We start from the raw sequence: 15,956 nt of genomic DNA, 5'->3' as shown, positions 1-15,956 counted from the left end.
TCATGAATCGGAATGCACCGTGCCATGGGAAGGAAATTAGCTTTGAAAAGTCACAATGTTGTGATTTGTTTATGTAACGAAAGAAGGAAAACAGTGAAACCTATAAAAACAAAAATATATATATATATATCACCACTACACCACAACCTCAAAATTTTGTCTCACTCACTTAAATATTAACACAGAAATGACCCAAAACATGTGTGTGTGTGTTGCTACGCTTGGCTAATGGCTGCTCGCGTGATTACGCGTTACCTGACAGTTGACGGTTTAACGCCCACCGCCCACTCATCAGGACAAACTCCCACTGCACAAACCCTGCTCATTATTCCCGCCGGCTTAACGAGGGTGTCTGCAAACGTCAACACGACTCACTCGTGGCTCTCTCGCCGGCCGCCTTCCCCCCCTGCCATGTTTTTATTAACAAACATCATGTTGTGTTAATCTGCCACCAAGTAGCACGTCTCCTCCGTAGGCCGCTAATACATGCACACGCACGTCTCCAGCCCTTTTGCGAGGCCGAACCTCGCCTTGTGACAATGCGGATTAGCATTCCGCACAGTCGCTTGGCTGACCTCTGCCCTGTTGTTCCTAATCACCAGCTGCGCCCGCACACATGAACACGCGTGTACATATACGGGCATGTACACACACACACAATGAAACATACTGCCCTAGACAGACCATGTGAACGTTCACGGTGACCCATTTCCGCAGCCTCGGCATATTCCCCAGACCATTAGTACACGTGACGTTCCCGCAGCGGACAACGTTATTGGAGCAGAAAGAGGTTTGTGTTGCCCAGTACTTTGCAATTATTTTCTGTTATGAAAATATGACATCCCCTCTGTTAGAGATTTGCTCACTCCAACTTATTTTGCAAGAACCACACGGGAGACAAGCAAGTTCTTTTAGAAACCTGCAGGTGGAGAGTTCACTCGCTCCAGGAATGAAGTCTGAAACTCTCCCAACTGCAAGGACATATTTATTAAGAGAGTGGGGGCAAGAGTAGACTGAATAGGAAGCCCTTGTGCTCTAGTCAAAACATATCAGGGGTGTTTTACGACCTTGTGTAGGATGAGACAAGGTAGGTTATTTATTACCGGTTGCATTCCAACATAATCATACGATAAGGATAATTTGAAAAACCCTAACACCCTCTGTGACTCTAAATACTACGATTTGTCAATAAAATGATAAAAAGTACACTTCGGCATGACATTGTATCCAAATGAACATGATCCTGGGGTCACCCGCCCCACCTACACAGACAAGCACACACGAACCAAGGTCAAGTTCCACGTGGATCCATACACACACAGTTATAAATACCCACACAGTCTTCCTGCTGATATATATATATATATATATATATATATACACACTCGGTATATATAACACAAAGAGCAGTGAAGTGGAAAGGAAGTATGCAGAGGAGGACAGCTGTTACAAATGAATCATGCGTCGAAATCGCCACACATTGTAACTAACTGGAACTTAAATGGTGATTAAGAAGCCGTTTAGATACAGATATTTATAGCTCATGAGTGATATGTGGGTACGCAGCAGGTTGCAAGTGTTATGTCGTAAATATGTATATATGGGTGGGGGGGGTTCAAATGAAAGAGTAACCGTATGGTAAAACCGTGCTCGTAAATATCTTATCTCAGTCAGCTGCAATAAAAGAAAATGTGCCTTCAGTTTGAACTTTCATCTCAGGAGGCAGACATGTACTGTAGATCTTTAGTGGGTCACCTGCGAAGATCACCACGACTATAGACGTGAAGAATTTTCATCAAAAGGACTGAGCGACCAGTGGCATTTCAAAAATGTGCTCTTTAGAATTTTTGTGGGTCTACTCATGACAGACCAATTTTTTTTTTTAAATAATTTCATGACTAATGAAATTTCACGTCACTCAATGAAACTCAACACTTGTCTCTCCCTCTTGGCCCTTAGAGCCCATTTGCGTGCTTGGCACTCAGGAGGAGGTCAGTGCAGCAGACATTTATTTATTTATTTTTTTGAAGCGTCTTGTCAGAAAAAGGAAGTCCACTTTTATTTGGGTGCACTTTTGCTGGAAGAGTCGCCCGCAGAGACGTGGTCACGCCCTGTCTGCTTTCACCACATCCTGCCGCAGTCCGGCGGGCCGCGTCAGACGCCAAGCTGTCGAAATACACGCTTCCTGTCTGAGATGCTCGGCGGCGTAATGCGCGGAAGGAGCTTCTTTTTTTTACCTAACCGATCTACAAGCTGCGTTGACATCCTGTACACATGGACCATTGCATCAGTTCGTCGCCAGCAATGCAAAGTTGCCTGCCCGTTGCCGGCTGTTAAAAATAAATCAAGCACGACAATGCCAAATGGTTATTTGTGCTGTAAACAATACGAATATATTGTATATTTTGACAACTGACTGATAATAATAATAATAATGCCTATTATACTTGCAAAAATAATACCTTCCAATGGAAAAGAATAAAACTGTATAACTTCTTCCAGATAATTTGAATACATTTAAAAAAAAACTGAATATCAGCCTCAGTTGCCATAGTAACAGGACCCCTAATAGATTTAAATTATTTCACCAGTATTTCTCAAGAACGACTGGATGTATTTGGCTGAAAAATCTTTCTCCTTCATGAATGGATATTTGGTAATATCACTTTATTGGTCCCAAACCTGGAGACACAAAAAGCTCACAACTGTCTGCTTTATACATGATGGTCCCACCTGTCCCTACCACACACACACACACACACACACACACACACACACACACACACACACACACACACACACACACACACACACACACACACACACACACACACACACACACACACGCACACACACACACACACACACACACACACACACACACACACACACACACGCACGCACACGCACACACACACGCACGCACACACACGCGCACACACACACGCACACACGCGCACACACACACACACACACACACACACACACACACACACACACACACACACACACACACACGTACACACATGCACTTAATCCAATAAGCCACTTAGCCATGGACTGGGAGCGGCACTTTGTTTTAGCAGCCAAATCAATAAGAGCCCATGAGGGAAGCCTGTAATAAAGTGAGGCATTTAAAAGAATACACTTTTATTTGGGTGGAAAATAAGATGTTGGGGGACCTCATTAGAATATAAAAGGGAATTGAACTTCATCTATGATTTCTGTTGGACCTACAAGTTGAGAGGACGTAATATTGAAAAAATAAAAGGCATGTGAGGGGACAAGTCGGAACAGGTGGACAAACAGGAAGCAAATGGAGACAGCAGACAGGTGAGACTGATGTCATGCGACTTGATGTCTGTGCACGCACCCAATACACACACACATACACACACACGCACACACCCTCACGAATAAGGAATGTTTCATTCCCGCCCGATTAGCTCTGGCTTCAGGCCCGCTGGCACAATTTTGCGCCACATGGGCGCTGTCTGGACCAGGGAAGGGAAATTCTAATAACACATGAAAGCTTACAGCAGCCTCGGGCCAAAATGGCTGACGTCCTGTGTCTTTTCAGGCATGGGTCCTTGAGACTTTTTTGCGGGTTGCTTCAAGACAGACACGTCTACTACATTGCATTGGGGAAATTGGCTTTGGGGGCTGAATATCCAAAAGTTCCTGGACAATGCTACCAATTGTGAATGAAAATGAAAAGGCCAATTGAAAGAAAAATGGCAGACCTCCTGACTTTTTCCTGCATGGGTTTATAAAGACATTTTTAAGGGTCTGCTCATATATATACATGGCTACCAAATTGCACTTTGTTAAGCAAAACTGACTATTGGCGCTGGATTTGCAAAACATCCCAGACGATGCTATGAAATGTTAATTTTCATCAAAATGGACACTTCAAACCAAAATGGCTGACTTCCTTCGCCTTTTCCGTTGAGGGTTCTTCAGACTTTTATGTTGGTCTACTTATCATAGACATGCTGACTAGCTTTAAGAGGAACTGGTGCTGCATTAAAATCAAGGGCAAAGAATAGCCTTTGCTTTTAACTCAGGAAAGCTAACAATATTTCATTCTAATCATCGCATCATAGTTTTTATACATTTCGTATTGCCTTCGGGGGAATCAATAGGTTGCCTCCCACATACATATAACTGTAGCGTCTGTCAGCCATTTTTACAAGCCGACCTTATTACATTACATCCTTGCTATAACTTGCGGGTGCCCGAGGAACAGTTCGCAATGTCTCGCTGCTCTTGGCTTTACAGCGGCACTTTGGTTTTTATTTTCCTATGATCTGTCGCATAAAGAAAAAAAACTGCCTCGATCAATTTTTCGACTCATCTCCCATCCTCCCTTTCTCACAGTCAAATCCCGGCTTCTTTATAATAACATAACTTTTCTTGTAATACGTACTACGATTTTTCCTCATAACTATGATGACTTTGTTGGCGGAAAAATGTTGACAACATATTCTTGCAATTCTACGCCTTTTTTTTGGTGGTATTTTAATTAACTTGGCGTGGCCCTGTTGACAAAACGCAAAGAAGGAAGGCGTGGGAAGAAAGCAGCCATTCACTTATTTCCTTATAAAATGACAAACAGGAAGCGTTAGGTCATGTCTCACTTTGCAGCTGTGGCATAATCAAATGAGGAATTATGCCATTAAGACATTCATAATAATTAAAATAATGATAATGATGACAACATGCCCTAATTATGAGTGTCTAGACGGCAGAGCGCTGCAGGCGGGTGATGTTTGTCATTCCTGCGAATGATTCAGACAAATTCTTTGACATTATACTCACCAGATTGATTTATAGGAATTTATATCATAGCATTACTAACTGGGGAGCATTGTGACAAGAAGGTCTGTCTGTTGCTTTGCTTTATTGGACTAATTTTATGAACTTCATTTATAATCGATCATTAAGAAGCCGGTCTATAATATTCAATGAAATGATCGTCAACAGCTAAGATTTTGCTTTCCTGGTGTTGCCCCGGATACAGGGACTCACCTGCGCACACACACACACACGCATACATCCCGATGAAAAGAGCCATCAAACAAGAGTAGAATGACGCAGTCCAAAGACGGACAGCCAGGCACACTTCATGAAAGAGGACGTGGAGAGAGAATGAGGCCAGTGGGCTCTTGTCTTGTCTATGACTGTACTCGTCATCTGGGCCAATGTGGACGTAAGAGTCTGGAGACTTTCACTGCCAGAGGACACTTAAAATAGAAGCAAAAAAAAAAAAAAAAAACCTCAGAGAGGACAGAACAAGAGAGAGCCCGGAGAGAAGAGAGAAAGACAGCGTGAGAGAGCAATGTTGCTAAGCAGACGGCGAGCCAGCACTCCACAAAATGGAGACAACTGCCCAAGCCACTCGATAGCACATACTTGTAATAAAAAGCCCTAGAAAAACATACAGTCAGGTCCTCCCTCGGTTACTCGGATGGTACGAATAATCGTTCTTCACAGAGGATAAAGAAAATGCGCATAGACGGTCTCTCTACTGGATGCTAATTATTAGCCAGTGCAGCTATAGCATGGTTTCCCATAATGTACGTTAGCATTCAGGTAGCAGCAGCTATGTGGTTGGCTTTAAAGACACAATGTGCAATCCTCTGTTTTATTTATGTCTTATTTTCTGAACCGATCACCCTCACTTGCACAGACAACTCTTCACACAAACATTCACGGATAATTTATATTGGGAGGGTAATGTGAGAGTAAGAAAGAGGGAGTGTGTGCGAGTAGGCTCTCATCCATATTACATGCAGCGCTTGTTTGAAGCCTCCACTGCTCCTCTGTCTATGCATGGCTAGCTTGGCCGTGCTACCCCCCCGCCCCGGCCTGTCTTACTCCCCCCCTCACCACCACACTACCCAGCACCCCTTGGGCAGGCAGGCAGGCCTGTCTCCCTGTCACACTAACACGCACGCACAGCTCCACTGCTGCAAATCCGTCTCATTCTCCTAAAATGAGCTCAAGGACCAACAACAATCACTCCCAGTGTGCTCATTTCAGCTAGCCGGATAAGAAAAGTCCAATTGTGCAAGAAAGCAAGACAAAAGGATTTTTTTTTTTCTTATATAAAAACAAAAACTAATATCACAGCGGATCTTCTGAACTCTTGTTTCACGGTCAGCCAAGTCACTTCCTAAATGCACGTTGAGGCTTGTTGACTATAAATGATTGAGTAAATGATTTGTAAATGCGTCCCCGCGCTGCTTGTAAACACTCGCCTCTTTAAATTTTGACGGTAACAGTCAGTGCCTGCGTGTCTGAGTCCCACGATAAAATGTCATCAGGGTTGAGTCACCCGAGTCAACACACCTGGGTGGCGAATCAAAGACATATCAAACTGGGATCATGATCAATGTTTTGTCAAAGACAAAACCGCAAAGCGACAGGAAGCGCACGGTTATTTTCCTGACAATTTTTTCCTTTTTATGATGCATTCCCACAGGGTGTGTCTACACAGCTGCTTATCTTTTTGTGTGTGTGTGTGTGTGTGTGTGTGTGTGTGTGTGTGTGTGTGTGTGTGTGTGTGTGTGTGTGTGTGTGTGTGTGTGTGTGAGAGGGGGGGGGGGGGTGTTTGTCCTTAATGAGGGATGTTATGTCGCTGAGGTCAGCGTCTGGCCTCGTGTCCTTTTTACTGCCGATGACGAAGCAGCCGGGACGGGGATGTGATTCATCCCGGTGGATTCGGCGGTCGTGACAAACTGGAAAATGTCTGACATGACCGAGTGCGCTTATCACAGCCCGCTGCTTAAAATGGCCGCCGCAGAGCGGTGACGTCCCGAGTTAACGACTTAAGGAACTGGTTACTCCACTGGCTGTTGTGTCAAAGACACGACTCCGATTCTTATTTTGCTGGATCTCTGCGCCAAAGCGGCGTCAGTGCTTGGCTTGTTTATGCCGCCGCTACTTCACCTGCAGTGTGACGCCGTCAGGAGAGTCAGGGAGGGGGTTTTGCGCACACGCAAACTTAAGACTTATTGCCCTGCGGGCTCCACGCCAGCTCATCTACATCCTGTAAAAAGAAGCGTGTTTCCATAACGGACGATCCCCAAAAGTCGTTCACCTCCGCATGCACTTTATGGATATTTTCCATGGAAGTGGAACTAAGCGGCAACACCAAGGTGAAATTGAGAAAGAATGACGAGAAGCAGTCCAAAGAGAGATGATTACAGAACATACAAAATAAATAATAAGACTAAGTGGAGCGATGGGGATTTCCGTAATGGCGATGGCCGACTTCGACTCTGGGTTGTTTGCAGCATGTATAATTGATGAGCATGATGTTCCGGCGGGACTCGTGACACGCTTTTGATCACCGTCAGTGGGGATAAAATATTACAGGGGGAGTCTTAAGTGCCCGTATGATATGCGGCGTACATGCGCCTATGGAAAAAGCGCCTCTGGTGTTTCCATCTTCATTAATCTGCGCTGGGTGAGCAAAGGAGTCTTTCAAATGCAAACGCCGGAGTTCCGATTAAAAAGACAACCTGCTCTTGCGTCTCCCACAGAGACCAGATAGACAACGCTTCACTTCCTTGTCAACAAATTGATTTATTATTGCCGATCAGACTTTATTATTCAGACTATGCGCCAAAACAAACCGGATGAGAATTTTGATGTGTTTCAGGCATGAATATAAAACAAAAATGAAAAGGAGCAACTACGGTGTGCTTTATTTCATTCTTAGCCTTGAGTATCATAACCAGCGTAAAGCAAACGCGCCAATCTCTGAGTAGACCATTTTTTATTATTTTTAAATAATTTCATGGTGTGTGGACATTTATATAATTTGAAGAAGGATGTTTTAAAAGACGCCCACCGTGTGTAAAAGTAGCAAACCGCTCTGGACTTAGGTGTCACAGTCTTGTGAACATGCACACAGTCTGGGAGTGCAGAGTTATTTTAAAGTCTGGAAAATATTTGGTTGTGTTTGTTTAGTCTGCGAGGTAGCGGGCGAGGCTTCGCTCTTTCTGACCGACTGACTGACCTCACGGACCAGCTCGCAGCACAAGCCCTGACATTATCGTCTTCGCCTTTCAGGGAATGCTAACCACCGGTGCACTTCAAATACGGCGTGCCGATGGGTGAAGAATGGGTGTTTGCTTCCCGGCCCGACTGTCGGCTGGCGCGGAACTAATCCGAGGGGAGGCAAAACTGAAGGGGAAAGTTCACCAAGCGACGACTTTGGCCTTCCTCCAGTGAGCGGTGGAGCTGCCTCTGACCCGATGGCGACATAGCCGAGACCCCGCCTTGTTTCCAAAAACAACTATTCTCCTAAAACTGCGATTTGATTTGACGGTTTTCATTATCACACGTTGCTTAAACAAAGAAAACAAATCTCCTATTACATCTTTTTTTTTTTCCCTCAGCACCGCGACATCTTTAGCTTTAGCCTTTTGTGAATTTGGCATTCCTCCAGTGGGCGGTCAAACCGTTGCCCCGCTGCCATGCTGGCTGCCTTTGACCTGATGGCGACATACCAGAGACCCCCCTACCTCAGAGCCCCCCCACCCTTGCTACCTCGGAGGGGCCTCCTTTGACAAGACCAAGCAAACACAAGCCAGGCTTGTTGTGCCTGGCGCTACGTGCAGACTCGGGGTTCAAAGAAGCTGCTGTGTATTCAGCATAAATGGCTAATTGTTCTTTGCAAAATGACATGAAATATGTAGACGGCCATCCCGGCCGGGGAGGAGTTGGGAAGAGTGTGTGTGTTTGGGGTAAGCGGCGTGTGATTGCCGAGTGGGATGTTCCAGGCTGGGCGAGCGGTTCAGCTGGGGTCTCGGGGAGGTTAATTTTCAACCCAGGAAAGAGGAGCCGAGGCTTGGCCTTCCTTGGCCGACGCTGCGGGCTGTCTGGCCAGCTGCAATAAGGACTAGCGGTGAGGTTTACTCGATTGCAGAGCGAGTCTCAACATGGACCGCAGTTGCAAGTTGGTTTCACTCGTCTGTTTCGTCTTCTGCCAACGGATCCATCCAAGGCTGATCAATAGCCACGGGTTTCGGCACTCGTCCGAGACACACAAATGACAAGCGCTTATGCAACGGTTGACTTATCGGCTCCTTTTGAGGCTTATTTTGTTACTGTGGGCCAATTGGGGCCTGGAGGGGGACTACAGTGGAAATGTGTCTGGCACTATTGACTTGTTTGTGCATGGAGATATGGAATGGTTTCTCAGAAAATCAGAACTATACCTCTAAATATGTTTCCCCCCCCAAAGTATTAGGGGACTATTTTCAAAACAAGTTTTCCAAAACAACTACTATACTTTATTTCTGTAATAATTTGCACTTTTTGGGGGTAGTGAGGAAATCATGGTGATTAATGCAACACAATAGTGACAATAGTTGGGGGAATTTTTTTTTTTCCCTGTTCTGTTTGCAGACACACGTGTGCGACAGCTGAAATGTCTGAGTCTGGACGTGGAACTGCGCAAATAGAGTTGGACGTGAGCATGGAACAAGAGTCAGTGGAGGAGAGAGGAAGAAGAAGAATGATTAGCATGATGGCTACAATCCATTTAGATGACGCCCGGGAGAGAGAGCTGCCGACGGACAGACAGAAGAGAACAGCAGATAGCCATTGAGTGCGGCTACGTCAATGCAGTAATGAAGTCACTGGCTTCCAAACAGCAAATAAGAGAGATGCAGCTGTCTGCCGTCTGTGCCGCAGACACTCAGTCAGGATGGTGGGGAGGAAGGGGGGGGGGGGGGGGGGGGGGGGGCTGATCTCCCTGTCTGACACTTGTAACTGAGACACACACACACACACACACACACACACACACACACACACAATTCCCTCGCCGCTTTTATGTCGGCGAGGCTGAAAATATCAGGTCACAGCGTCTGAGTCTCTGTTCAATGAAAACAAAGCTTACGTGACAAAACGGTCAACAATTTGCCACGTGTGACAAGGTTTAAGACACAAGAGGTGCCTTGGCGCAGGTCCGCTAAACTGGGCCACTGTCATGCTACAGTCACAATAAAGAGGAGAAAAAAAGTTGGAAATCTATTAGTCATAATAGTAGGACAGAAAAAAAATACTGAATTTTTTAATTGAAAAAAAATCCATTAATATGCTCCGTTTTATTTTTCTCTCCAAAAAGTACAACAGGAAAAAAATGATAACTTCTTGCTACAATAAAATTTTAATCTCTTACAATTTTGTGTAAAAATATGACTGCTATCAGAATATTTTTGACCCAATTCCCGCAATATTATCACTTCCTTGCCATAAGATTACAAGTATAATTTTTTTTATGATTGTGAAATGGGTTTGTGTGGATGTTGAGTGATTGACGAGCCATCATTATGAAGACACCACAGGTTAGATAAGTGCCGTGTGTGTGTGTGTGTGTTGCTTGAGTCTGTGTTTACATTAGCAGCGCTGCGGAGCACAGAGAGCGCTGTTTGTACAGCATGGGGGAGGGAGGGAGGGGGGAGTTAACTGCGTTTTTTCAAACCAAACGCCCTAAGCAGGATACGGGACTGGTCGCTGGCAAAGAAAGTGACAACGTTCCAAAAATGCTCCCCCTTGTTTGAGACTTTACTGCTTGTAAAAGCCGCAGTGTGCAAAAGCGGGCCAAAGGGAAAAGGGTTAGAGCAACACGCCAAAGCCCCAAAAAGAAGCAAGCCAGTGTGAAAAAGTCTGCATTACTATAAGATGCCTTGCCTGGCTTCCACCAACATCCACTGGGATGTGGAAACTCTGAGTCACCGCCACAGAGGCGGCGGCAGCTGAGCCGGCGGCGGCGGCGGATGCGGGAGTCTGGAGGATGTTCAGGTTGACAGACACGTCCGTCTGCCTCACTTCCTGTTCAAACGTGCGCGTTCATCACACACGCGCATACCAACGGCAAATACTTTCATACAAACGCTCCCATCCGCTCTTTGAAGAACAACTTCCTTTTTTTAAATCCTCTCCAGGAATCTGGGACTGATCAAAAGGTGCTCAACAGGGCGATTGCGGGCCATATTTGAACCCAGGCGCGATATAAAACTTTGCTTCTTTTCCTCCGAAAATGACAACTTTCAACAACTAGTTTGCCTTTTTTTTTTTCAACTCAACTCGTATGGTCGCTTTGTCCCTTTACAATACTTTACAACATTTCTGATATCTAATTCAAGCTATGCAGCCTTTCAGGTAAATAAAAAATAGGTGCAACAAAGGCTTCAACGTTGAATGAGTGAGCGAGAAGAGAAGAAAAAGACATTCCACGGAGAGACAACACCTGACAACGAGGTGAGACGGAGGCTCCCGAGAGGCGACTTAAGTACGAGACAACGAGCTGCGACCATGCGTCATGTCGCGCCCGCTTAACAGCACCTTAGCGACGAGGTTAGCGACATTGTCTCACACGTTCATCTGGAAGGGCCGCGCTTTGTGCGCTGACCTTTGTCCGTGCTTCGAGAATATCTACTTGGTCCAGAGGAGGAAGACAAATGGGAAGGCAAGACGGACGACGTGTGTACCATAAATCATGACTGAAGCGGACGGGGAGTTTTCAAATCTATGTACAAAAAAGTCTTGTGTCACCTCTCACATCATTTATAGAGGAAATCTTATCCCGTTGTGGTTTAAATACTTTTATGGGTAATGATTATACAATAAAATGTCACTCTGAGCGGTAACAAATTGATATTAGCATGGCTAGCTAGTTAGCGGGTTACTGGATCTGCCTCAATAGCGACTCTAGAGTGTCAGTTGTAGACAAGCTAACTCGTAGCTGCTGGTTGTAAATGTTAATTTCAAGGCAGTTTTCTAGAATATAATTTACCGAAGAATGATGAGTGGCGCTCTCATAAATGTTATGTTGTTTCGTATTTTGGACAGCACAGCGCCTGCCGTGTACTTGGTGGCGGTGTTTGGTTCTGGCCTTGCACTTTATAAGGTTCATGTATTGGCCTTTTGTTCACTGACATTCCCAATGACCCCGAGGTGACCTGAGGGGAGACAAATGATGCACTTCCTCTTCAGCTGTGATCAGCTGGCCTAACGCCGTCTGTCTGATGAGGCCACCCGGCCCAGACCTCTCGCACCAACGCAAACACAACCAGCGGCGTGATGTAGTCTAGTCCACCTGAAAGCTTCCAAACTGCATTTTTTTTGGGTCGTCCAGTCTAGCTGATGAGCTTCCGCGTCATCCAGGAAGCGCAACTACTGCGTCCGGTCAAACACTACCAGTTTCACAGCTTCAGTGCACGATGGCGGTGAGTGACACTTGACGGAAGACTCACCTTGTCGAGCGTCCTCTTGAGCTGGTAGTGGAACTTGCCCTTGACCTCGTCCAGCAGCCGCTTGAGCTCGGCCTCCTCGGGCGAGCCTTGGTACTTCCTGGCCAGCTGCAGGTAGCAGGGCCACTTGGCAGAGTCGAACCCCCAGTGGCAGGTCCTCTTGTCGGGCAATTTGTGCGAGTGCATGACGAACTTCTGCGGCGAGAAGAGCAGGTGGCACTCCACGCACTGGACGCAGGGCGCCTCTGGCTGCGAGTAGAACTGCGGCAGGAACAGGCCCTGGCACTTGCCCAGGCACTGATGCTCCACCTGGAAGCCCGCCTCGCTTTCCTTGAGTGGGCCCTGGCCCGACAGCTTGGCGCCCAGCTCAGCGGGCAGCGCGGCGCCGGGGCGCAGCAGCGCGTTGCACAGCCGCTGCGCGTCCGTCAGCGTGATGAGACCGCATGACGGCGCGTTGAAGGGCAGGATGCCCAGCACCTTGAGAATGTGCAGCTGCTGGGCATCACAGCGCGAGCAGTACACGTAGAGCTCGTCGCACACCGTGTTGATCTGCTGCAGCGAGAAGTCGCGCAGCACCGAGTTGAGCACCTGCGGCAGGCACAGCCGCTTCTCACCGCCCACCACGAAGCAGGAGATGGACTCGCCCTCCAGCGGCGAGTGGGTGAGCTCGGTGGAGCTGTCGCAGGGGACCAGCAGGGGGCCGCCTCCCAAGACGGGAGGGGAGGGCAGCGGGGGCATGCCGGCGTGGGAAGGCTCCAAGCCGCTGCGCGCCGAGAAGGCGGCCGGCCCTCCGAGGGAGCTCTGGCTGCTCAGCGTGAACTGGGCCAGTGTGTGTTTGAGCCCCGGGCTCAGGTCCAACGCTTTGGCCGAGGCGGCCGCGTGCAGCTCGGCGTCCGTGTCGCGGTGGTGAAGCTGCGGGTGGTGCGCCTCCTCCACCTGCTCCCGCTTCACCTTGGCCGCCTTGTGGAAGGACTCTAAGCCGCGGCGTTTCAGGTTGATCTCGGCCATCACTCGCTTCTTGATGGGCGCGTCCTCCAGACGCTCGCGGTACAGGCGCTTCATGCCGCCCTTGAAGGTGCTCAGGCCTTTGAAGGAGCTCTTCAAGCTGGTCTGGGTGCTGGCCATGTCTGAGCGCTGGCTTGTTCTTGACTCTTTCTGTCTGGCTTTTTGGAACAACTCCTTTTGTTGATCCCGTTGGCTTTTTCCCCCCTTTATTAAATGATGCTGATTCTCCGATAGATGAACACACGCATGATGAAGAGTTCTCGAAGTTTCGATGCGCTTCCTGGTGAATCAAAAAGAGTATGTTAAAAAAGTCAATAGGGGAAAATCCCCAAAATATACACGATATACATTCAAACAAGCAACTTTACAGCAATCAAATTTTTTCCACAAAGAAACTCAACTTCTAGAAAAAAACATTTAGCACACACTGTACTTCCTATCTGTATGGCTACATCCAGAAGAATCAACCAAATTATCAAAGAGCATGAAAGAGCCTGCAAAGCTTTTAACTACTTTACGGCGGCTGTTGATTGACGAGGTCAATGGCTGTTTGCGTGCACCGCTGAGCCAAATGGCCATTAACATAGTTCACACAAACACATGGAAGCCTCTTGCAGCACTTGTAATTGAACCCGGGGTGGGATATTTGTGTGTGTGTGGAGCGAAGGAGGGGAACTGGGGTTGAAATTTGCATGGGATATTTTACTTTTGCCCCCCAGCGAGCGAACAAGTGTTAATCCCGACAAGTGGACGAGATACAACGGCCGGCGCTCCCGTTACCGCCCCAATATTTGCACTCTGCAAGTGAAACTGCTTCTGCATTAAAAAAAAACAAAAAACATACTGTGTCTTTTGACCGCATGCTGGCTCCATCAAGCGCATGAAAACCACTTCATGAAAGTCTTAACAGAAAAACCCGCTCCTTCCTCACAGCTTGACATACAATAGCGTGGATGTGTTTTAAAGCAGGACTTATCATGTGGAACAAGGTAAACACAATTTAGAGTTGCTATGTCTGTCATATTAGGTTCAAGTCAACTAAGTTCAAAGTCACACATAATACTTTGAAGAAATTCAAATGACTTTTCCTTAAGGGGAAAAAAAAAAGATTCTTTGAAGAAAAACTGCATATATATTTTTTTAGATAAAAGCTGTGTTTTGGTTGATTTGTATTTTTGTAAATGAATAAACTTCTTTAAAGGGAAAAGTGAGAAGACTAACTGTGGTCGCATCATCTTGGTAAAATGTATTTTCTCACCAAACCATTTGCTTCAGAGCAAAACAAAACGGTCTAAAAAGCTTTCCCCAGCTCTGGTGAGGGCCGGCTAATGAAACACGGGCCATCATGGGATTGTCAAGCGTCAGCGTCTAGGACCAGGACAAGATTTGGTCAATCTGCGCGTGTCAAAGTGAAATGCTCCCATCAAAAGTGTGATGCACGGACACAAGTCCTATTTGGATCAATCTCTATGAAAACAGAGCAACTAATCATAATTTTCATCCAAACTGTGATCAAATTGAAGCAATTCTAAAGAAAACCTAGCCAGTGTTTGTGAAACCAAGAAATATACAATTCAGATGACTTCGTTCCTTCCATCCAGTCTGCCTGGAATCCTATAAAGCTATCTTTAAATATGCTGATGCCAACACAAGGTCACTTCCACTAGATTGTGTGCATCAATGTCAATTCTTACCATTTTGCTGCAATTCTCTAAAAACAACTTTTTATACATGACAAAAACACAACACTCATATTTCAAAATATGAGCCAGTGTTTCTGGTTCACTGTTGACACATTTAGTATGAAATCGAAAGGGATTCGTCTTCCCAATGCTGGCAGATGAATGTGTATGTGCATGCCTTTGCACATTTTTTCACGGAGCTTTTCCCTCGACTGGCGCACTGCTTCTGCGCAAAAGCCCGACCTTGATTCCGCAGCCCGGTTGATGTTTGCGGGCGTTTTAATGTCATAAAGCACCGCGAACACATGTCAACATGAACTTCGCGGTGGGGTAATGAGTTTTGCTCCAAGGGTGAGGCGCTAAGGGGCAAGTATCCCGTAAACATCTGCATTTGGGGATCATCCAATAATGACCAACCCAAGTCCGAGGCACCGCTTCGTTGCTGCAAGGACGCCGCATAGAAAAGCTCTTTCTCCAGTCTTTACCCCCTCCCTCCTCCCGCCACGACTGCGCTGGTATGCAGACAGCGCCGATAATGACATTCACTGTCTGCACTCCCCAGTCTCGATCTGAGGAGAGCCGCCGCCGCCGCCACCACTACGACTACTACGGCCATCGCGGTCGGGTCCCGGGGCTTGGAGTGCCCCCACTATGTGTCGCCGCGGTCTCCTTCACCACAGCCGACACATTCGACAACGAATAATCATCATCTTTTTACGGCAGGCTTTCCGAAACACGCTAGGGACGATTAATACAAATATTACTAATAAAACGAAGAAAAAAACGAAACCAGAGACTAATTTATGCCGTGAAAAAGCTAGTTGGCGAGCTCAACCCCTTAAGACAACACTCGGCTCAGCTAAAAAAAAAAAAAAAAGCAGCAATAGTGGGTTATAACAAGCGAGTAACGCGATAGTTAGGGCGGCGGAGAGGAGGCGGAAGGTGGGTGACTCAAGAAGCCGAACGCTGTCTCGCCAATTCGACCGACTACGAG

At 46.7% G+C, this 15,956-nt stretch overlaps 1 protein-coding gene across 3 annotated transcripts in view; it reads right to left on the bottom strand.

The window, feature by feature from the left end:
* The window catches only part of skila (SKI-like proto-oncogene a), a 29,725-nt gene that overhangs the window by 10,514 nt on the left and 3,255 nt on the right, over positions 1-15,956 (bottom strand). For 2 of the 3 annotated variants that reach the window (XM_049746470.2, XM_068648707.1), the window contains exon 2: positions 12,279-13,560. In XM_049746470.2, coding sequence (XP_049602427.1) covers positions 12,279-13,560 — 1,282 coding nt within the window. The remainder of the gene's footprint in view (positions 1-12,278; positions 13,561-15,956) is intronic. The other variant, XM_068648708.1, reaches the window with a different exon arrangement.

Source organism: Syngnathus scovelli, chromosome 17 (genome assembly GCF_024217435.2).
Source record: "Syngnathus scovelli strain Florida chromosome 17, RoL_Ssco_1.2, whole genome shotgun sequence".
NCBI lineage: Eukaryota > Metazoa > Chordata > Actinopteri > Syngnathiformes > Syngnathidae > Syngnathus > Syngnathus scovelli.
The sequence above is the reverse complement of the archived record's forward strand: the minus strand, read 5'-3'. Positions and strand labels throughout refer to the sequence as shown.